The 21,969-nt window shown below is 51.4% G+C and overlaps 9 protein-coding genes across 9 annotated transcripts; 4 read left to right on the forward strand and 5 right to left on the reverse strand.

The window, feature by feature from the left end:
• Positions 1-280: 280 nt before the first annotated feature.
• Positions 281-2,087, forward strand: tif34 (translation initiation factor eIF3 subunit i). The gene is made up of 4 exons (XM_025648022.1): positions 281-450; positions 570-1,076; positions 1,150-1,266; positions 1,335-2,087. The coding sequence occupies exons 1-4, from the start codon at positions 424-426 to the stop codon at positions 1,692-1,694; spliced, it is 1,011 nt and encodes a 336-aa protein (XP_025500275.1). The 5' UTR covers positions 281-423; the 3' UTR covers positions 1,695-2,087.
• Positions 2,068-3,195, reverse strand: mbf1 (multiprotein-bridging factor 1). Its single transcript, XM_025648023.1, has 2 exons — positions 2,923-3,195; positions 2,068-2,813 (listed from the first exon to the last, which is right to left on the reverse strand). The coding sequence occupies exons 1-2, from the start codon at positions 3,076-3,078 to the stop codon at positions 2,505-2,507; spliced, it is 465 nt and encodes a 154-aa protein (XP_025500276.1). The 5' UTR covers positions 3,079-3,195; the 3' UTR covers positions 2,068-2,504.
• Positions 3,196-4,784: 1,589 nt separating this feature from the next.
• On the forward strand, positions 4,785-6,197 carry BO66DRAFT_394589 (SH3 domain-containing protein). Its single transcript, XM_025648024.1, has 4 exons — positions 4,785-5,032; positions 5,125-5,545; positions 5,615-5,836; positions 5,923-6,197. The coding sequence occupies exons 1-4, from the start codon at positions 4,970-4,972 to the stop codon at positions 5,976-5,978; spliced, it is 762 nt and encodes a 253-aa protein (XP_025500277.1). The 5' UTR covers positions 4,785-4,969; the 3' UTR covers positions 5,979-6,197.
• Positions 6,198-6,579: 382 nt separating this feature from the next.
• BO66DRAFT_404659 (uncharacterized protein) lies at positions 6,580-7,411 on the reverse strand (the record flags this gene model as incomplete). Its single annotated transcript, XM_025648947.1, has 2 exons — positions 6,580-6,609; positions 6,809-7,411. 2 exons carry the CDS (start codon positions 7,409-7,411, stop codon positions 6,580-6,582), a joined length of 633 nt encoding a protein of 210 aa, XP_025500278.1.
• Positions 7,412-11,670: 4,259 nt separating this feature from the next.
• BO66DRAFT_331534 (AIM24 family protein) lies at positions 11,671-12,725 on the forward strand (the record flags this gene model as incomplete). The annotated part of the gene is made up of 3 exons (XM_025644093.1): positions 11,671-11,968; positions 12,074-12,423; positions 12,507-12,725. 3 exons carry the CDS (start codon positions 11,671-11,673, stop codon positions 12,723-12,725), a joined length of 867 nt encoding a protein of 288 aa, XP_025500279.1.
• Positions 12,726-13,563: 838 nt separating this feature from the next.
• On the reverse strand, positions 13,564-14,952 carry BO66DRAFT_414307 (translation initiation factor eIF2 subunit beta; the record flags this gene model as incomplete). Its single annotated transcript, XM_025649461.1, has 4 exons — positions 13,564-13,730; positions 13,821-14,441; positions 14,551-14,665; positions 14,941-14,952. The coding sequence occupies 4 exons, from the start codon at positions 14,950-14,952 to the stop codon at positions 13,564-13,566; spliced, it is 915 nt and encodes a 304-aa protein (XP_025500280.1).
• Positions 14,953-15,343: 391 nt separating this feature from the next.
• Positions 15,344-16,442, forward strand: BO66DRAFT_394598 (uncharacterized protein). Its single transcript, XM_025648025.1, has 2 exons — positions 15,344-15,910; positions 15,987-16,442. The coding sequence occupies exons 1-2, from the start codon at positions 15,640-15,642 to the stop codon at positions 16,088-16,090; spliced, it is 375 nt and encodes a 124-aa protein (XP_025500281.1). The 5' UTR covers positions 15,344-15,639; the 3' UTR covers positions 16,091-16,442.
• Positions 16,443-16,550: 108 nt separating this feature from the next.
• On the reverse strand, positions 16,551-17,244 carry BO66DRAFT_442030 (uncharacterized protein; the record flags this gene model as incomplete). Its single annotated transcript, XM_025651384.1, has 2 exons — positions 16,551-17,015; positions 17,116-17,244. The coding sequence occupies 2 exons, from the start codon at positions 17,242-17,244 to the stop codon at positions 16,551-16,553; spliced, it is 594 nt and encodes a 197-aa protein (XP_025500282.1).
• Positions 17,245-21,174: 3,930 nt separating this feature from the next.
• Positions 21,175-21,918, reverse strand: BO66DRAFT_404663 (uncharacterized protein; the record flags this gene model as incomplete). Its single annotated transcript, XM_025648948.1, has 4 exons — positions 21,175-21,221; positions 21,305-21,371; positions 21,441-21,715; positions 21,786-21,918. The coding sequence occupies 4 exons, from the start codon at positions 21,916-21,918 to the stop codon at positions 21,175-21,177; spliced, it is 522 nt and encodes a 173-aa protein (XP_025500283.1).
• Positions 21,919-21,969: the final 51 nt, after the last annotated feature.

The raw sequence follows: 21,969 nt of genomic DNA on the forward strand, positions 1-21,969 counted from the left end.
CGCTGGGGTGACAATGAGGTTTCTTCCTTAGGCTTAGTGCACGTAGTCTAGACCAGGAGGGGTATGGGCTGTCTTTCATCACGTGGATAGCAGACTAAGCCAAATTCGCAGACAGCTCTCAGGGCTGCACATCTCACGTGAGATGGTAGTCAGCAATACCGGACCTACTGATCTTCCGGTATGGTCACCATGTGACAAAACAGGCTCAATCAGGCAAGTCTTGGCGCGCGAGCCCGGACTGTGCGATGAAATTCAAACTAGTCCTGACGACGCCGACGAAGTGAGCCCGCCAGCACCCCGCAAGGATTTCCGCCTCATCACGCAGGTATTATACGACTCCCGGTCACAGACGCCCTCAGCTGTGATCCATCGCTCTTTTCATTCCGTCGTCTTTCCCCAGATTCATCGCGTGGTCGGCCCAAGATGAGGCCTATTTTGCTTGCGGGCCATGTGCGTTTTGCCATCCTCCTCCCAGCTCGGAAGACTCTTATCTGTCGCCTGCAAAAAAACACTTGAAGATCAACAGGATGGGGAAACATGGTGGTCGCTGACATTTTTCACTCTTGCAGGAACGTGCCCTGACTCAGATCAAGTTCAACAGTGATGGCGATCTTCTTTTCTCCGTGTCGAAGGATAAAATTGTGTGCGCCTGGTGGTCGGCCAACGGCGAGAGACTCGGTACCTACAACGGACACCAGGGTGCTATCTGGACGGTCGATGTGAGCCCCAACACGGTTCTCCTGGCGACGGGCTCGGCAGACAACACCGTGCGACTATGGAACGTCAAGACTGGCGAGTGCGTGAAGGTGTGGGATTTCCCTACGGCCGTGAAGCGGGTCGAGTTCAGCCCCGACGGAAGCAGACTTTTGGCCGTGACGGAGAAGCGTATGGGTTTCTTGGGTACCATTGCCGTCCTCGATATCAACTACGGCGACAACTTGGAGGACCAGGCCGATGAGCCCAGCTTGCGGATCACCTGCACGGAGAGCAAGGCCACCGTTGCGGGCTGGAGTTATCTGGGCAAGTACATCATTGCTGGTCACGAAGACGGCAGTGTCAGCCAGTACGACGAGAAGGTGCGCAGACCGAATATCTTCACTGGCGAGAATCGGGGCAGATGAGTTGCTAACACGGCATGTGGGAAAACAGACCGGTGAGCAGCTGGAGAACGTCCAGGCCCACGAGTTCGACCACCAGATCAACGACATCCAATTCTCTCAAGACCGCACCCACTTCATCACCGCCTCCAAGGACAAGTCTGCCAAGGTAAGTGTCCTTTTGTCCTATTTATTTTCCCCATGACACGTGCAAGCTTGTTAACACGCGGTTGCCAGCTCATCTCCTCCCGTAACCTCGCCATCCTCAAGACCTACCCCGCCGATACTCCCTTGAACAGCGCCACGATCACGCCCAAGAAGGATTACGTTATTCTGGGTGGTGGTCAGGCCGCCATGGATGTCACCACCACCTCCGCCCGCCAGGGTAAATTCGAGGCTCGCTTCTACCACAAGGTCTTCGAGGACGAGATCGGCCGTGTCAGAGGTCACTTCGGTCCCCTCAACACCGTCGACGTCCACCCCGCCGGTACTGCCTACGCTTCCGGAGGAGAGGACGGTTACGTCCGTGTGCACCACTTCGACAAGCCTTACTTTGACTTCATGTACGAGGTCGAGCGGGAGCAGCTGCGGAAGTAGAGCGAAGAAGGGGCGATTTTGACGTTCGGAATGCATCTTTTTTAAAACCAGTTACGCATCCTTTGTATGTGTCATGAGGCGAAGTTTCATCTTTTCTTTTCACTATACTCCCCCCAAAAGTAGAAAGGCAAGACCGGTACGGCGGGTACGAGAAAAAGAAGACCTCGAGGCGATATTCAGGGCATGAGTTATATTTCATTTGTTCCATGATACAGTCGGAGTTGGTACCATTTCCTATTTCTGGTCGCTATGGTGTGTCCTAATAAAAAGAAACCTTATTTTGCTTTACTTTACTGTTTTGCACACACCCTATGATTCCAACTTCTTCTCTTGCTCATAACTTTGTCTTGCTCATGAACATATCATTTGAATTCCGAGGTCAATTTGCTAGGCAACATTTTCTATCGCGCCCGACTAAATGCATAAAACCAGGAAGTTTCAATATCCACCAAGCAGCATCCCGAATTTTGTATGATTCGGGGGGAAAAAAAGTCTTTGTCTTTGTTCTGAATGACAAAATAAAAACGGACTCCGTCTTGGATACCGGGCCAGCGCTCTTCTGACCAGCAGATAAACAAAGGAGAAAAAATTGGGTAAAGAAAAAGGAATCATGAGATCTCATATTGAGAAGAAAAGGTGCGTTAGACGTGACATCCGGATAAAAGAAAAAGTGCGAAATTGATGGAGGATAACCCGAGACGATTTGAAGGAAGAAAAGGCCGAATTAGGAGAGAAGATGAAATTAGACAGAAAAAAACTTCATGCAAACTTCCCCGGAAGAAAAAGTCGCGGGCTCGCCCCCGAGTCAATTTACTTTTTCTTGGGGAACTTCTCTGCTCCGATGTCCGAGCCTCGCAGCTTGACGTTGAGGACGCGCTCCATGGCACTCAGGACCTTCTGGTCGGGGGCAGCGGTACCGCGCTCGAAGTCTTGGATGACGGTGACGGTGGTGTTGCACTTGGTGGCGAGTTCCTTCTGGGTCATCTTGTAGCCCTCGTCGGTACGGCGCTTCTTGATGGCATCGGCGACCTGGTGGCCGACGGTCTTGGGCTTGACAATGTCGTCGCTGCGGTCGACCTTGGTCAAGTGCTGGCCCTCGGGGGCACCGGAGCGTCCGGCCTGAATTCATTCACCCAAGTCAGAACAGGTTGCCCCTCCTTTCGGTAGTTTTTGGGGTTTGGGTGGCGGTTGGCTGCCCATGAAGCGAGAGAGTGAGGAAGTGACTTACAGCGTTACCAGTGGCGTACTTCTTCTCGGTTCCGATAACGAGACCCTGGCGCTGAGCGGCGTTCAGAGCACTCTTGCCCTTGACGACGGTCTCGCGGATGGCAGGGCCACCACGGTTCTTGCTTCCAATGCGCGTGACGGAGTCCCAGTCGCTCATTTTGAATATTTGTGTAGAGACGGTGGTGAGAATGGGGTGGTTGAGAAGATGGTGTTGAGCGTAGTTTTTGGCGGAAAGGAGCAGGTGGCGGTAGAGAAAGATCGCGTGAGATGTGTCGTAAGGAGGGATGTTGGAGACCCGCCGAATTTATATCGCCGCCACGGAAGCTTCTCGAGCCCTTGGGATGGCGGAGTCAGAGGGGCGCTGGGCGCTAATCTCAATTGGGCTTAATCGCTGCTGACATCATGTGCCATTAAGGCTATTAACTCCGTCGTACAGTCAGTCCGTTAGTCCATCGAGGCAGTGTGCATACTCGAACTATACCCAGGTTGCGACTGTGAGTCAGGATGAGTCTTTCTCGCTTATTTGTTGTGTCTTTCCGATCTGTCTTTGTTTAAACAATTGTATGGCAGTGTATTACGATCTGATCAATACACAAGCTGCGATTGCATTGTCAGCAATTAATGCTTTGATTTCCATGAAGGACAACTGCATGTCAATTCCGACACGTTGGCTCGCAGAATGAGTTCTGGCTTGTCGGGTCTGCTGTCTAATTTTGTGGCTTTTTCCTATATGTCTCTGTTGATTATTGTGGCTCAGTTGACTATACACATGTTGTTTCCAAGCATCACATCTTAACAAATCGGATATATATACTTCCCACAATAAGGTCTACTTTCAATTGCTTTCACTACAGGCATGCAAATGGGAGACGCTTCTGTAGAAAGAAGCAAAGGACTTCGTATGATGTCATAAACGTGTTTCGAAGCCTTCTGAGTCCAGTATCTCTCGACAGAGCTCGAGCTACCAGCACTCAGTCAATTACGATTTTCCCGGGGCTGTTGAGGACGAGGTGCAGATGTTGCGCGCAACCTTCACAGCGTAGTACAGTATAGGGAGAGAAGAGTTAGCGAGAATCTAAGAACCAATGTGCAGAGGACGCACTGTAGGTTTGAGCAAGTCAATAAGGAAATTGCGAGGACTCGCTCTCTGCTTAACTCTGCTAAGACAGTGATAGATGGCTCTTCCTTTTATAGCCTCAGATAGCCAAGATGCTTCTTTGCTGAATCATACCCATGCTATTTTGAGCATAGTCTAGATCACTTGAATCATGGTACGTAGCTTATGCATAACGGACTAGTGCCTTGATGTGCAATAAGGAGCGATTGAGAACTTGATACACTTGTGGAGCAAAGAGTGTAGTATTTCGACAGATCAAACAGGATGAAGACCCAAGAATAGCACATCTGAGGTGTGGCCAAGAGAAAAAGCGAGACACTGCTTTTCCCAAGTAACAGGTTGAGGAGCATGTCGGCCTGAACCTTGGCAGATGTTGGCTTTGGTTATTTCATTCGAAGAGCAACAAACAAGTTCATTGAGCCCCAGTTCCTGAGTGGGACTGCCGAGCACTACCTAAATCTTGCCCCTTTCCAGCATCAAGCGTCCAACCCGGCCTCAAGCACCAGGTAGGGCTTGTAACCTTGAAGATTGAAAATATAGACGTAAAATAATGGTGCCTGGAATGACAAGACAAGCTAAATGTCACGGGGCCAATCAGACAACCACAAGGGCTGAGGCCAACCCCCTCTCCAGGCTCTGAACGAGTGGGTGCCACTGGGTGGAAGCGGCCTCAGGTACCAAATCTGAGTAAGAGGAGAAGAGGAGGGACCAACTGGAGACTGCGGCCAATGCATCCGTTATTCAGTCACTCCATTATCGATCGTCTCGTCTGTTATTATTATTTGCCTCTCATCTTCCACATCCATCTTTCTGTCTGTCCACTCTTTTTCTTCCAGCGCTTCTTCTGCCTTTCAAATCGAGTCATATTCTTGATTACTTCGCCCTGGTTCGGTTTCGTTAAATCACTCGAATCCGCTTCACATAGCCTGCCATGGCATCCCAAGGCGATCTGTTCTCGGCCGTGACCAACCGGTCGCTCCGCAACGTCCGATCGGTTAGTTGGAATCCCCTCACCTGTTTAAACGCCCTGCAGTCAAATTATAACTGGCGTGGCACTGGGGTTACTGACTCAAGAACTGTCCGTAGGAGCTCGAATTCCTCGCCGATTCCTCAGTCATCACTCGTGCACAACTCTCCTCGATCTTATCACAACTCCCGAAAGAGAACGAGCGCAGTAGATCCTCGGTGCCCCCTCAGCAACCGCCAGTCCAGCAGCCGCAGCCAGTGGCGCCGCTGCCCATCCAGACACAGCCGTCTCCTGCTCCCTATTCTCCTCCCGTCAACCAATTCGCCAATGCCTCGTTGAACGAGAAGGCGACATACCAAGCGCAGCCTCCGCCGCAGCCGTACGCCAACCCGGCCGTCCCGCCGCCTCCTGCTTATCCCCAGGCCCCGCCCGTGCTGTCTATCGCCTCGGCTCTGTATGCGTACACCCCGACGGACCCCGGCGACTTGGCTCTGCAGCCGCGTGACCGTGTCCATGTTTTGGAGCACATGAACGCTGATTGTAAGTACTCTATACATCCCCGACAATGGCGACGAAATTCCTTTATGGCTGCTAACAGAAGAAATATAGGGTGGCGTGGCCGTAACGAGCGCACCAACCTCGAGGGTATCTTCCCCCGCAGCTACGTCGACGTGATTGACGAGAAGACTGTCTCGTCCCCTCCACCCACCAACTATGGAAACATGCCTCTGGAAGTGAGCCAAAGTGGCTCTACGCCTGATGGAGACCCTGCCAAGAAGGGCAAATTCGAGGAACACGGCAAGAAGTTTGGCAAGAAACTGGGTAATGCTGGTGAGTTTTGTCTAGGGAAAGCAGTTTTGATGCTTTTCTATCAGCTTGCACTCTTCGAAATCTTGAATGCTGACGATGCACTCTAGCTGTCTTCGGTGCCGGTGCGACCATTGGTTCAAACATTGTGAACAGCATCTTTTAATGTTTGTTTGTCGAAGTTGGTAACTCTAGGAAAGGGTCCGAGAGAATTTGTGGATCACCCTTGTGTGCTCTTTGTTGTTTAATCCAGTACTTTCATGGAATTGGCGTTGGTGGTTGTTTTTTTAATCCTTACCCTTATACTCTCTGTGACTATCTTGATTCGCATTCGCTCTAGTGAGACCCATTCGGAATAGCAAGTGACAGGTTCTGGAATTCTGGATATACTCAGTACATCATCAAACAGAAAGTAACATAATTGGACACCGTAGCTGGAGGCCTGAGTAGGATATCCGGTATTCCATGGATAGATCATCTTGTCACCTTCTTTTAGCGCCAAGCAGCCTCAAAGCCCAAAGCTCTCAGGTGAGGACTTACGTATTGCATGCGCCCGGAATGACTATTCCAAGTACAGGATCGGATTACAATAAGGGACGGGGGCGGATACTCGTCGACGCACCGAGAGACATCGAGTTGAACTCGGATAGAAAATAGTCTCTCGCCACGCAAATCATGGCCTATGGGCTGTTGGGAACAGCCGCCAGCTTGTTAGGCTACATTAGTTCGCGCTTCAGCCTCTCCCAACGGGGCTATGGGCATGGCGCCTACAGGGCCGGGACAGCCACATGTGGTTCCTATATCTGGAACATGAGAAGCAAATTCCGGCCAGAAGTTATCTTGGAAGCGTACAGTGTTCATAGAGGTGCTGTGGGCGATTGAGTCGCATTTCCCTCAGCCATGTCATGGCAAATGATCATATTCGCATTGCTCGCCATCCCACCCAGCGTTCTAGCCACAGGATGGGATGATTTCACGGACGACCTAGCAACAGACCTGGTACGTATGAGAGACGCCCACCACCACGGCAACCATATAGTCAAGTAACCGGTCTCTATCCAGGCGCCATTGATCTCCCTCTTCGGCGATCGGTTGAGCAAACAATACCTCTCCGAGTCGATCAGCATCCTGGACAGCTTCATCTTCGCGGTCTCTCCCCTGGGCATCCTCACGGCCGTGATCGCCGTCATCCGTGTCTGCGGGAACGCCTCCTTGAAAGCGTTTGTGGGCCGGGCGCAGGAAGGCCCCGGCGAGGCAGAAAACGAACTCCTGTCCTGCGTCTCGGAGAGCACAGCTGAGCTCTTCAACGATGGGGGCGTGTCCAGGGTCCTTGGACGGCCGCGAGTTCTCGAGGTTGTGGTGTGGGAGGACGTAGACCCGCAGACCCAGCAGCGCGTGCGCAGGATCGGGACCCTGCATGACGCGCTCCAGACCGGTGCCTGGGTGGCCGGGAAAGGCCGGCGGATTCTCGATGAGAAGGAATACCTGGCCGAGCTTGACATCGCGAATCTGTCCTTGAACAAAGGGATCGCAAGAAGAAGCCAGGGCTGGTTTTACGCTGCGGCCGCTCTGGGGTTTGTGTTGCAAGTCGGTAAGCATGGCGGTCTCGATTCGATCAGTCGCATGGAAGAAGGGAGGTAGTGTCTCTTCTAACGAGCTGTTCCAGGCGTGCTTGTCTACTCTGCTATAACCGTCTTCCTGTTCCCGGATCAATTCGAAAAGGATGGAAGTCGAGTCGTCAGCTATGCTTTCCCACTGTTCTTCATGGGGTCTATGCTACTCAGTATCGGGATGTTCTTTTGTGCTTTCATCATCGAACGCTCCTCCACGAAGTGCTATATTCGACCTACGACGCCGAGCAAGATCTACTGGTTGCAACCGGGAGACCAAGATGTGGGAGACCAGGTGTTTGGCGCGTTCCTGGCTGTCAACGAAGGGCCTGCGGCGGAGGCCACCACAGACATCATGTATATCAAATCGGTCCGAAGCTCTCAGAATCCGGGGAAGGAACCATTGCTGGTGTTCACGGTGGTTACGACTGTCGTTGGCTTCGTGACGCAGTTTGTTGGCTTCCGTGGGCTACATGCCTCGGTCATCCTCACACAGGTGGGATCGACGTTCTTGATGTCGATCGTGAGGGCCTCTCTCCGGACGAAAAGGACCGGGCCAGAAGAGAACCGGTTTTCGAACCCTGAGAGACAATTGGTCTCGCACAAGAAACAAGAGCTGGATTTCTTCACGTTTCACCTCGAGAACATACAAGTTTTCGAGTTGGTGGCTAATCCAACAGCTGCGCCTCAATCATCTGGTACACAAGCCCCAGCACGGATCAATGGCCCGGGTATCAGAGCTATCCAGACACGAACGCGACTAGCTCAACTCACATCTGAAGGCAGTCATGAGAGCATGGATTGGGATGATCTCCCTATCAGAAAAGTAGCTCGCAGCCTGGCAAAGACGATCACGGAGACAATGAATTTGTTCTCGGACTGGAAGCATATCAACGAGGACACGCATAGCTTTGACCTCCTGATCCAGTCTCAAGCACCTGGTAGAATGTCTGACTCGAGCTACGAAACATATTCTGTCAAGCTCAAAAGATCGGAGGACACCCTACAGTGGCAGGTTGACGTGGCAGTCCTCGAAGCAGTGCTGGGCCTATGGACATGGTCGCTCATCAAAGCTGATAGCAGATGGCTTCGAACCAGGCTCGTCCGTGCTGTAGGACTGACCGAGTCGGAAGCTTCAAAAGAGGAAACGGACCTAATGTTCCATAAATGGATCCACCGCCATACAGAAGCACATATGGTGCCTTCGAAGACAATCGCCTTTCACAATCGGCTATTTGGAATTTCTCTCGATAAAGAAACTACCAGCAAGGATATACTGGTGGTGCAAACTGACAATAGAGTGGAGACTATGGCCGCTCAGGATATTTATATACGGTTCCTCCAAAATGCCCTGCGAGATGTCACGGAGCTCGGAGGTAGAGTAGAGGTGCGCGAAGGGTCACAGAACAAGTTTGTGACATTCAGCGACCGCGTCGATCTTCTCGTGACGTGCTTCGCGGAGGCCGGGCTGGGATCGAGGGAGGACGGCTTGTTGTGCGCTATTCCAACTCTCAAGCTCTTGCTGCCAAAGCTTGCTGCAGACTCAGACAGCGTTAGAACCAAGATTGAGCGATTGATATCTGACGCAGATTGGAAAGGAGCCTTTTTCGTTGCGCGCTGGCTGTGCGAGCGTTGCGAAGGAGAGGAGCTCGACCGTTGTGTTTTCGAGCTCGGCTATCTATGTCAACGTGCCATGAGCCACAGTGACATTGTAGTTCGAGAGGCCGGATTTGATGAAGTGCAATCGCTCCTCCAATTTGACGCGAGGGCTAAGTTCTATGCGGGTCTCAGCCGGCGCTTGAATTGGATGAACTCCACCGACCATCAAGCATGGTGGTCACGATTCTCCCATCAACTTGGCTGGATCGTGTGGCATATACTCAAAAACAAGGCCCCGAACCACTCGATGATCCCATCTTTAGAGGCCTTGGGCGCATCCAAAGATCTTGATCTTCCGCCAGTTTCCCAGAGCAGCACGTTGCACACCGCGCAAAACAGTGTGTTGGGAGGCTCAGCATCAGGATCTTCAGGTTCTAGTCAAAATCTCACTCAGTCACAAAATCTCGAAAGAGATAAACAGATTCTTGCTAAGGAAATTATACTAGGATGGCTTACACATGGCCTGGACATCGTCTTCGAGAGGCAGGTGCCTGGGGAGGAAGAGAGAATGTGCCTCAAATGGGCAATTGAACACTCGCAAAATGCCCTCGCTCATTGGATCTTGATCAAATGGACTGAGGTCGGTCAAGCATATGGGGCTCTGGCACAGAAGGCGTTTGTCTTCGCAGCAGAGTGTAACGCGGACTTCGCGATTCAAACGCTGATTCGGCATGGCTCTGATATAGATGGTCGGGAATACGAGGGCTACTCGGCTCTAATCGAAGCCGTCGCTTCTGAAGAGAAGGATGTGGCAGAGAGACTACTTGCCAATGGAGCAAATCCAAATTTGGGTCTGAAAAGAAGCAATGAAGCGCCCTTGGCTATATCGGCTGTTCAGGGCGACGTTTCAACAGCTATGCTCCTGCTCAGATACGGAGCGGAGGTTGATCATCAAGATAGCATAGGCTTCACTGCATTGCATAAAGCGGTTATACATGGCCAAGTGGAGGTGACGCGGCTTTTACTCGAAAAAGGCGCCGATGTGGATGCTGTTACAGCTGATGGCAGGACGCCTTTGCTCTTTGCCACGGCAGATGATAACGCGCAAGTGGGCATGGTCGAGATGCTCTTGAATTATGGGGCAAACACCAACGCTGAAGATGATTTTGGGAATACACCTTTAATGACAGCAGTGGAGAATGGTGCGATGGAGGAGATCATTCGGCTGCTCCTTCAGAAATCTGACATCAATCGGAAAAACAACAAAGGCTTGACCATATTCGACCAGGTGCAGGGAGAAAGACGCTCTGCATTTCTGGCTTTGATTGAGCCGGCGGCAAGTGCTTCGAAGCGATGAGAATCACAGTACTGCCGAAGTAGTGCTTTATGCCGAGGAAGGAGAGCGTGCTTCTATACTGGATTCTGTTGGTTATCCCTCCGGCACCGATAATCATGAGCAGTATGATAACTGAAATCGGACCATTGACGAGTTTATTTTCGAAGGGATTTTCCGGAGGGAAATACTTCTTCAGGGGTCAGGAACATGCATGCATGACAGATCATGAGCCTCGTGGTCTTGGTGATTGCAGCCGTGATAATGTGGGCCGACTCCGAGGCAGGAAGGAGGCAGGAAGGCAGGAAGGAGGCAGGATCTATACTACATGAGGAGTCTGCGTCCGAGCGGGGAATCAAACGGCCTGGCATCTTCCTTCCTGCACCATCTGTCTGGACGACCCGACATTGTCTGTCCCTCTTCCAACGTAATACGAATTCTATTTTTTTTCTGGGCTTTCCGAGTGAACATGGACTTCTATGAAAGCGCCCATGCACTGGCCAATAATATGGTCCAGCGCACCGTGCCGCATGGAGGCCAGCCATCCAGATCGTTAGATACGTTCTCTAAGCGCCGACTGGAGATCACTATGCAGTAGTGCTGCTTGGTCGGCCACAAGGGCCTCGTCTCAGTCTACCTCCTCTTTCATGGAACTGCGGTGCATTTTCAGACCATTTAAAGATGATCTTGCTCCTTGAGTCGGCTTGTCGCAATGTCTGTCTCGCACTCACCTACCCTGGCTCCTTTCTAATGTCCTAACGAATATTTCATTGCATCTCTGGCAGAGCAACTCACTGTCCCACTTATCGTCCTATTTCCGACTTTAGTTCATTTGTATTCATATACTCCATACCTCGTCGCGCACCCAAAAGCTCATAACGGAACGAAGAGTAACCCAATTGTCAGTCAAGCGTCTCGATTCCTGTGATGTGCATCGTACATCGCCTACAATAGAAATATAGACTGACATTCGCTCTTATTGTAGCAAGCGTCCTTATTCCTCAGCTGCAGCAGCTATGTCTGGACAATTCACTTATCCACCCCCGCCGAGCCAAGGCTCATTTTCTTGTACGACTGTCCTACTGCAACTCGTACTTCCTGCACGGTGCTAACCAACGCTCGTCAAATAGATCCCTCCAACGCACCCAGTATGCCTTTCCAATCTAGGATGACTCTGAAGACTTCTAATATCAGTACTAGCAGTCTACTCCCCGCCCCAGGCATCCCCTGGCTTTCCACCTCCCAACTTCAGCTTCCCTCCGCCGCCCCAGCAGCCTGCGCCCTCTAATGGCGAGAATAAACCTCCAACACCACCAATGAGCGAGAAAGCCGTATATGATGCGGAGAATACGGGAGCATACGGTGCTAACGCAGCCATTCGAAGCTCTTCAGATAGACCTCCGTCCGGCACAACACTTACAAGAGCCCACACGGACATGTCACTTGGCAGCAAGCCAGGTCCTTTAGCATCTGCTAACTTCATAGGTGCCATGTCTACCGACATGGATGACGTGGGCACCTTCAACGGCGGTAGCTATAGGATCAGTCACCGGGACACGAATAGTCTCTTGACAATTCAATTGGCCGTCGGATGTCCCCTACAGGCCAGACCCGGTGAGTTCGCAACTGCGAAGCTTGTCCAGTAGCTCTCATTTTCCAACTTTTCAAGAATGAGATACACCTGATATCAATGGGCGCACGAAAGCTAATACGGTGTAGGGATTATGATCGCAATGTCCCCCTCAATCTCGCTTCGAGGCTCGCTCTCATTCGGATGGATGAAGGCCCTCGCCGGCGGCCAGGTCGCGCGCTCAACATACACAGGACCCGGCGAGCTTCTCCTCGCCCCCTCTGTGCTGGGTGATGTCACCGCCCTCCGCCTGGACGGTACCCAGGAGTGGACGGTGGGACGAGATGCCTTCCTCGCCTCCACCAGTGGCGTCAAGAGCGAATACAAGACCCAGGGCATCATGAAGGGTGTCTTCTCCGGGGAAGGCTTCTTTGTTTACAAGTTCCAAGGCTCCGGCATCCTCTGGATGCAAAGCTTCGGCGCCATTGTCAAGAAAGAGGTGCGTTTCATCTCATTTCTCACCCCGGTTCATCTCTACCGGTGTCGGCCATCACTAACTTTTCATGCCCTGTGATAATCTAGCTCGCCGAAGGTGAGATCTATTTCGTGAACAACGGCCACCTGGTAGCGTGGAACTGCCAATATAAGATCGAGCGCGTCGCCTCCGGCGGCATCATCTCAAACTGGAGTGCCGGGGAGGGCTTGGCTTGTCGATTCACTGGTCCAGGGTCTGTGTACATGCAGACTCGTAATGTGTCCTCCTTCCTTGCCCATCTCAACGGAGGAAAATCCACCAGCTGAAGCATGCCTCACATGCATTGGTCTGAAGCAATGGCCAATATCTTGTTCAACCTCGATTTCCCCGGGCTCTGTGTCTTTCTCATGTTATTTGTTATATACCTCTCCTCACGCTAAATTTTGGGTTATTTTCTTTGGAAATAGTAGCTAACTTGGAACTTGTGGTGCATGATCAAATTGTCTGGTTAGTTCTAGCGATGTGATATTGATTTGGAGTCATGTTGGGCTGAACTCGACCCAGCAAACCGGAGTAGAGTCTTGATTACGCAGAACTGGCGGGGTTTCTAGACTGCAGTATGTAGGTCATGCCATTTTTATCCACCTATCATGCCGCTAAAAGAAACCGTCCTCAATTTCTCAACATTCCCCTTCCTTTTCTCTACAGTCCCTCAAGCCCCTCATACCACCCCCTATCACCGAACCAGCAACAGACATAAGAAAGATTAACGGTCATTCCACATAACCACCCATCATCCACATGCCGACATGATCCTGACCACAACGAGGATACATAATCCAAAAGGTTTAAAAAAGGAAGAAGGAAGCTCTTTGTATACGAGAGGAAGATAGAAAATTTGTTGGGGGGAAGTGTTGGGAATATGAGATCATAACCGTGTCCATCACGAAGTAAAGAGAGGCAGGCAAGAAAAGTAAAAGCTGGGAAGAAAGAAAAAGAAAGGGAAAGGGACCATGCCACACACAAAAACCCATAGATTCCATAGAAGAAACGCACAAAACCCCTCTTTCTCCCTCTCCATTTCTCCGCCCCTTTTCCTTTTGTCCCCTCCGCACCTCTTTGGGGTGGGGGAATAACAAATTAAATTCCCTGCTTTTAAATCGTTTAACCCTGTCTCTTTCTGCGGCCGACCTGTCCACGGAAACCAGTCTTGATGGCGGCGACGGAACGACGAGAACCGCAAGAGTTACAGGTGACGAAGTATAGACGGTTCTCACCCTTGTTGAGCTCGGTGTCGGGACTGCGGCAAGTCTTGCAGGTGACGTATTCGACTATCCAGGAGTTAGTGGCAATTCGTGAAGGTAGAGGATATGGAGGGATTGGAGAGGGAACAAGAAGGGAAAATTGGGATGAAGACATACCGATATATCTTCTCAGGACGTTCTCGATCTGCTTCTGTTGGAAACGACCCTTGATGACCAGACGACGGGAACCGTCGACACTACCGCTGGTACCCAATTCGGCGAACAGGAACTGCATGACGTGGTCGTCGGACCGCTTCATGCGCTTGCAGATATCGGCGATGTTGGCGAAAATGGTACGACGGTTACCTTCACGGAGACACTGGGGCGGGGGGATCTTGTAGGACTTGGTGCCGCTGGACAGCAGGTCGGGGTGGTGGCTCTGGATGAGGGAGAAGAATCGGGAGACGAGGAGCGCATAGGGGATGGCTTGCGTGGCGTCGTGGGCCCAGATGCCCGTACCGGCCTCGTGGTCGCCCTCGGGGACTTCCTCCTCCTTCTCCTCGCCGGCGCCGGCAGCGGCGGTGACACCGGCCTCAGCCAGCTTGGCCTCGAAGTCGTCGGTGTCGACCTTCTTGGACTTGGACTTCTTCTTCTTCTTCAGGGCGGAGACGTCGAACTCGCCGTCGCCGGCGGGGGAGGCCTCATCGCCTTCGCCGGCTTCCGTGTCCTTGGGCTTCTTGGTCTTCTTCTTCTTCGACAGGCCCTTGAAGAGCTCGGTAACTTCGTCGACGGACTTGTCTATATCCCAGGGAAGAGAGGGTGTTAGCTTGAGGCGGTCGCGTAGATTTTCTGGGGGTTGAACAGGACAATCATCCCGGCCATGGAGGGGGGAGGTATCACGACATACCCTCAGCAGCCTCAACGGGCTTCTCAACCTGAGGGGTCTCTGTGACTTCGCCGTTGGTATCCATGATGACGTCTCCTTCACTGAATGCGACGGACTTGCGTTGCTTGGGTTCGACCTGTTAATCGGGGAACCGGACAGCCCAACAGGTTAGCGGGGCACCGAAATTATGTGAAAGTGAAGGATGAAAAAGCCCTGACAGCAAAACTCTCAGGGATAACACTGCTCGTTGACTACCAGCACCACGTGATCGACAGGAGCTGGGGAAGAAAGAGGGTTGTTTGACGCAGGCAAAGACGAAGGTGGTTTGGAGAGCAGCAGCAGCGGGTATGAAATGAATGAAGAAAATGTGGGAGGGCAATCGGTAAAGGGAAAACGGGCTTTGTGACGTACAGTGTCCGCCATATTGGCTCGGCGCTTATGATATTCAAAGGGTTTCTCAGTCTAACGCGACGCAGAACAGAACACTCCGAGAATCAAAATTCGAGGGACAGAGAGAATACTTTTCGTAGAGAATGATGAGGTCGATCTTCTTAGATCTGCCGTTGAGTTGTTGCTGGTTTGGGTTGCGAGAGGGCGATTCTCGTTATCGCGGGTCCCCTCACGTGACAGTCCACCCAGTGACTCAGGACCGTATTTACATTACCGTACTGTCGGTTGCCTCCTCAGGCCACAACAATGCCGAGCTGGCTGCCTGGCTGCCTTGCTGCCTCGTCGCCTCTCTGCCTCAGTCCCCTGGAATGATTACATCAGACCATCCCCATCCCGATTCGTCACTGAACAAGAACTACCGTCGCCGAGCTCCAAGCCTTATCCGCTGCTATCCTTCGGATACCTTGCTGTACCTTCACATTCGACCAAAGTTGGCTCATGCTGAATTCCTTGCTCAGGCGGTAGGCAGGCCACTGCTTGATTGCGAAGATCCCCGATTGACACCATTCCATCCCTCTCTCGACCACTACCACCACCTCCGACGATACTAACAAACACCCAACACCCACTTCATCCCCGTATCTTTCCTCGAGGCTACGCAACCTGCTACCTAGTACTCTATACTTTGGGAACAACCACACCGACCCTCCCACCGTCAAAATGGCTGCCTCGCCCTCCGCCTCCAACCCTTCCCTCACCACCTCCGCCTACATGGTCTCCTCCCGCGACCGATCCTACTCCTCCGCCTCCGACGACGACATCGCCTCTCTCCCCTCCGAAAGTACCTCCGTCTCCGACCTCGATACCCTCTCAGATTACTCCGACGCGGAGGAGGAATGGCGCGAAAGTCTGGAGCAGTTAGAGATGCTTCTGACCATGGTGTTCGTTCCGTTTGTGGGGAAGTATCTGGGCCGGAAATGCGCTTATTGGAGTATGCTGCCATGATTCCCACCCCCTCCTTTGGATTTGCTTATGCCTCCGGGATGAGGTGCTGATACTTTATGCAGGTTGGACGAGATTCATGGAATGGAAGTACCCCGTTGAGGTGGTCGTAAGCAACAAGGCTGCCTTCAAGGGAGCCGGGGCTGTGGGGGCTCTCTCCCCTCTATAAGCGGTAGTGGAAACAAGGGAAAGGTTTATATATGGGAAGGGGTTCTCGCGCTGTCTATATCCGAGGGTCTATACCGTTGCAGCATCCTATTTTTGTGGTGAAAGGAGTTTCACGATGGTATCAGGCGAACCTTTTCCCTTTTCGCGGAGCAGCCCCTCAGATGCTTTTTGAGGGGCTTGGTCACTTGGATATATCTTGCGCCTTCAAAAAATGTCCAGTGAATAGGAGATGTTCCTCTGGAGATAACAGGTCTGATCTCTGGTGTTGAGTTCATAGCATAGCATATTTGTTTGTTTATTTAGAAAGGTATACCCCAAATATCAGCCTTACTTAGGGCTTATCCCAGTCTTTAGCATGCACCTAGAAATCTGGTCCGGCGTACTACAGGACAGAAGGGACGTCTTCCCGGTGGCATAAGAAACGGATCGAGAGCATACACGCGAGACACTCCAGAAGAGGGTTAGGGTGACGAGTCCACCCTCCTAGAAACGACATGCTCCACATTCTCCCTCGCCATTCGCTTCCTTTTCTCCTTCCCCTCCAAGCTCCCCAGCTGGATGCCCGCCTGGGCCAGTGCAGGCTGTGCATAGAAGCACGGATCGCTGTATCCCGGCGTGAGGAAGCGCTCCAGCGGTGTTTCATGGCGGATGTTGGTCTGATCCAGGGCGACTTTACTCTCAAAGAGCTTCAGTGAAGCAGACACCTGGTTGTCCGAGCTAGCAGCGAGTCGGGCACTCGGCTGCTGCTTGGTGGAAGAAGAGTAGTCGACTTGGAGGAGCTGCTTCATACCTGATTCGATATCATGGTTGGCAACAGCTGGGGGCTCGCAAAGAGAGACGCCGAGCTGGGAGTAGTAAGCGTGGATGCGTTCTTCTGCGATGAGAGAGTCGATCCATGATGGCACGGTAGACTCTGTGTGAGCGTGCTGAGGTGGGATGTTAGTGGCACAGTAGGTATAAGACGACAAGTTTCGTATCATGAGAGTAGGAAAACGAGGGCGAGGGAGAGGAATGGGGCAAGCAAACCATTTCACTGAGTTCCTCATGAATTGCAAGATTGCGCTCGATCAATGGCGCTGGAAGTGAAGTCAAGCCTGGACGTTGAGTAGTCGCGGCTGCCGTTCGAGCTGAAGGAGGATCTTGCTTGTTGGCCATTCTTCTCGCATTTGGTTTGATCTTCTGTGCTTTCCCACCCATCGCTTGCTGTACCTCTTTATACAACCCCCAAGACACAATGGACAATTACATTAGCTTCTCTTTGCCTACCTCCATTTTCCCTAGCTGATCTACCTGCGCTGAGCCAAGCTCTCACTAAAGTCCCATACGAGACCATTGACGAGCTTCGAACCACCCTTCGGCCGGGGATCTGTACACAGCATAGTGCAGCAAGCCAATGCAACAAGTCGACATGATGGAACAGTCAACTGATAGCCAGAGTTGATCTGTACCTTTTCAGGTCAGAAAGAGGTAAGGTTATTGTATCATACGACTCCTTCCTTTGTGGGTTTAACTCCTCCACGTAGCGAGTTCCTCTTGAGCTGCGCAGCGCAACCGAAGTCAGCTAAGAACCTGACAAAGACTCACAAATGCAAGGTAGGTACGTGGTACTTCTGAAACTTCTCCACTAGTGACTGACCCAACAAAGGGGATAAACCGAGTGACACTGGCGTGAATGAGGTCAGCTAGCTTAAAGCCACAATGTCCTGCGACAACGCCTCTCTACAACGGACAATAGTACCTTAGTATGTACACACGCGCGCACATACGCATGATCAAGAAACTTTACTCTCCTCCGCGGAGATGATATCCTCAGAACCAAAGATAAGCGGCAATGCACCCCCCAAAGCGGATGACCCCTCAGCTCCTTTTCGTGTTGGCTGAACTAGAAAGTGATAGCAGACCATCAAATCTGCACATATGTCTTGGCGTACACACAGTGAATGCCTCCTGGACTTACGGTAAGAACTAGACAGTTCTGACGGGCCTATCAGAGTCTCGGGTCATATGCTTCCTGGAGTTGAAACACTGCATGGTAAATGCAAGCCAGGAAGGCCCCATCCGAGTGCTTCCCTGGTTCTCGGGTCCGGATCGGCGGCGAATTTACTTTTCCTGCGTTATTGCCGCTGACAATTCAGTTGGGGGCTGGCTGCATCCTCTCACAGATCTGACTTGCGAATCTGGCGGTGGCTCAGATCGTTCGTCGATGACTCCAAAGCCTAAGGTTTGGCTCACTAATAATCTATATGGGTGATACAGGTAGGATGACTTCGATCAATTATCTGACACTATCAAGGGCATTGCTGGAGAAAGACAACCCGTAAGATTTTGCCTGAGTGATTGGCCCTATTCCTGCAAATATCCTGGAAGCCAAACAGCCAAGAAGGAAAAAGCAACGAACAAGCAACAAGGAGCACGCACAACATCTGCTCTAAGCTCAGTTCACTGCCCAACGATTCCTTGGGTCTCAATACCTACACATGTAGTCAGACCACCCCCAGAGAAGCGTTACAGCACCATTCAATCCCCACCGGAAATCAAGTGCGACAAACCAAAAACATCCCGACAAGTCGGTTCCTGCAGCCCCGTTCGCAGTTCATTTCCTCATTCTCCATACCATTCCTTGCAAGCGTGTTTGACCCGACTACCTGGTTAGGTCTGCTGCAGTCCGGTCCACGGTCTGGCCCCCCAGAAGTACTTCTGTCCTGACGGCTCAATCGTCCAGTCAACTCAGCAAATGGGCCCCATCACATCCACTCCCCGGTTGTTGCCTGTTGCCTGAACGACTTAGTCTCTCTGCATGATTTTCCTCTACCGCATACCCTTCCTCCCATGCATTTACGTAGACACCTATCAAAATCCTGCTACGTTGCCCCTTCTCCTGCAAGCTGGCGTAATCAGTCAGGAGTCTGATTCGCTCCATCATTCTCCTCAGACGGCAGCCTGGTTCAGCCGTGGAGGGGTAGTAGGATAACCCTGTTGTATTGAGGTTCCCCTGCAAGGCTGGTGGCTCAATGGAAGTGTCAGGGTCGCAATCCATAGCATGGTACTGAGCCTTTTAATTACAAACGTCACTTCTACCGCAGTGAGAAAAGGGAAGAAAAAGCAAGATACTCTCTCATGGCCATTACAGTACCGATCACTGTTGAGCTTTACCCTGTGGAGGGCGTCGAGGCTCCGGGAGAACAGACAGTGCGGCTTGCTTATCATCTAGACTAATGAAGAGGGTGGGAGCATTCTAGAGCTTCTGGGAGCATACTGGGAGGTTTCTTAAAACAGTTCTGTTTGTTGGTGTATCAAGCTTAAATGCCAAGCCTCATCAAATAAGGTATGGTAACTTAGACGGACACAATGACACCTTGTGACCCCTGACCGTGCTCTCGGGACCTGACAGGGAGCTCTCCAGGCTACGGCCAAAATACACCCCATCCTGGTGAGCCAGCTCGGGGCTACCTACTCGAGAACAAGGGCCATGGTAGACTGGACAGTCTGGTCAATCAATTACACTGTCTGTCATAAGCTGGCTTCATTTCGAGCCCCTCTGATGTACCTTCCCACCTTTTTCTTACTCATGTTTCATTTTCTTTGTCATGCTGATCTTCAATTGATCTTGAATATTCCTAGAAGTCAGGAATACATGATACTCTCATTTCCTCAAATAATCGTGGCAAGCATCCTCACTTCCAAATATAACCGAGCTTGGCTCCAATAAATGCAAAAACATCCCATCAAAATACCAATACAAGATATTGGGGGAGTAAGAGTTGACAAAATGTAGCACACCGTCAATACAACATCCTTCGCTGCCAAAATCCTTTCAGATCATCGCTGACATCAATTTGTAGCCTCGTGGGCTCGCAATGCGAGCCAGAGCCTTGTCGCAGTCTGCATTCCAAGCAGCCTTCTGCATGGGTGGTAAACTCAGCTCGCGTTTGCATTTGTTCATTCTCAGTGAACAGACTGCCGTCGTAGATTGTCGTAATGTACCTTGAGAGAGGCACATCTCTCACCGCACCGCTTGCCGGGGCTTTCCCCGACCTATCCCCTGAATGGCTTGACAAGTAGTAGCATGTCCGAGCGTCATTTGCGTAGCCATGCGTGTCTTCATGTGTATCCCTGGCTGAAGGCTTTCTTTCCAGGGCACTCTCCGGCCTCCGTGTTGAAATCCCAGTCTCGAAACTTGAAGCGGAAATCTCTCTGAAACTTTCCTGAAGAGGTTCGAAGAAATTCGATTCGGAAGCCAAAATGGCGTCACACGCAGCTTCGAGGGCAGCATAGTCCACCTTGCTGGGACTCAATGGGAAGCAGTCATCGATGATCTCATTATGCCCGCTTGAAGTGACAAACGTCGAGTTCGATTGGGCATCGCAAGAAACCTGACGGCACACTTCATCCTTGCCCTCAGAATATGGCACATCTGGCCTATTGGGCCTTTCATTGTGTAAAACTTCACAGGGTAATATATGCTGAGATGACTTTGTCGGAGTGATCCAGTCTCTGGTGGCTTTCCGCAAGGATTTCTCCTGTCGATGTGCGTATTCTGGAGGCGTTTTAGAATTTGCCGATAATTCCGTAGCTCGAGACTTGATGCCTGGATCTCTGTGCTCCCGCTGAATTGCATGTCCTCCTCCAGTCCTTTGAATCTTATTGGGCGGCATAGGCGCAGCGGTTGCGGTTCGCATGGGCGATGACGAGGACATGCGTTTGAGAATGTCTCTGTTAAGAGATATTCTGCTGCGTTGCGAGGCTTGAGTATCATTCTTCCCCGAGTCCCAGAGGGGCTCTCTCTCCCTGAGTAAGCGGTGTAAATCTTCCAGAGTCCATAGCCTTTTTCCCGGAGTGGCTTTCGTGGGAGAGCGGAAATTAACCCGCAGAAGATTTCTAGTGTGGCTTTCCAGGTCGGGGTCTGACGACAGGTCCAAGGCAGTACGTGGCGATCTCATAGCATTTCTTAGCACGTTTCCATTTTTCCCATCTGTGCCGTGTTGTGACCAGTGATCTTCATGACGAATTGATTTCTGCATCTCGCATCTGGTTGTATCTGCTGTGTCATGATCTGGGAGCGATCCGAAATACGTCTCAGGTACATCATTCCGAGGGATCAGGCTTTGAGGCTTTCCTGCCAGGAAGTCTTCCTCTGAAAAGCCAAGTATGGGGACTAGAGCACAATCAAAATCTACATGTAAGAGATATTCGAGCGTGTCTGAGGCAAGCGTACCTCTAGATTTGATAGGGGAAGAGGTCTTTCCCTTCTTGAAGATTCCCAAGTCTTGGCGATGGTTGATCTTGTATCTCATTCAGCTTCGTCATAATATGAAGGGAATATACTAAGTAGCTCAGAGGACATGACTTACCGTCAATCGATCTTGGGCCACGTTGGGCGCATGGAACTTGTGGGCGATTGCTCGCCTGAGATGCTTTGAAAGACGTTCGAGCTTCTTCTGGACCTTGGTCTCTTTATAGTCATATCGGTCGTCCTTGGTTTTGTGCCTCATACGACGCTCGTATCTATCAAGCTTCTCATCCTGCAGTGCAGTAGGCTTTGCATCGGCGAGATGGGAGGGTGAGCATCCTCCGACCTCTGGCAAGGTAGCGTCAGCATTGCTCTGGGCGAGAGCTTGGGGCTGCACTGTTTGGGCTGTATTAGTGTGACATTTTACATCAATATGAGTTTAGCAGATCGTGATTGGGAGACTCACTTGCACGAATCGAACTCTGATCTGCAAGAAGTTTCCTGTAGAATCTCGGCGGGTCTTCGTCATCTCTCAAGATCCAGTCTTCGACTCTGGCATATTTCTCTTGAGGAAGACGTTGCGAAGCTAACGAAGGCATGGGTAATGATTGAAGTTGTTGATGCAGTTGGAGATTAGAATTTGCCGGGAG

This window comes from Aspergillus aculeatinus (genome assembly GCF_003184765.1).
Source record: "Aspergillus aculeatinus CBS 121060 unplaced genomic scaffold BO66scaffold_50, whole genome shotgun sequence".
Classification (NCBI taxonomy): domain Eukaryota; kingdom Fungi; phylum Ascomycota; class Eurotiomycetes; order Eurotiales; family Aspergillaceae; genus Aspergillus; species Aspergillus aculeatinus.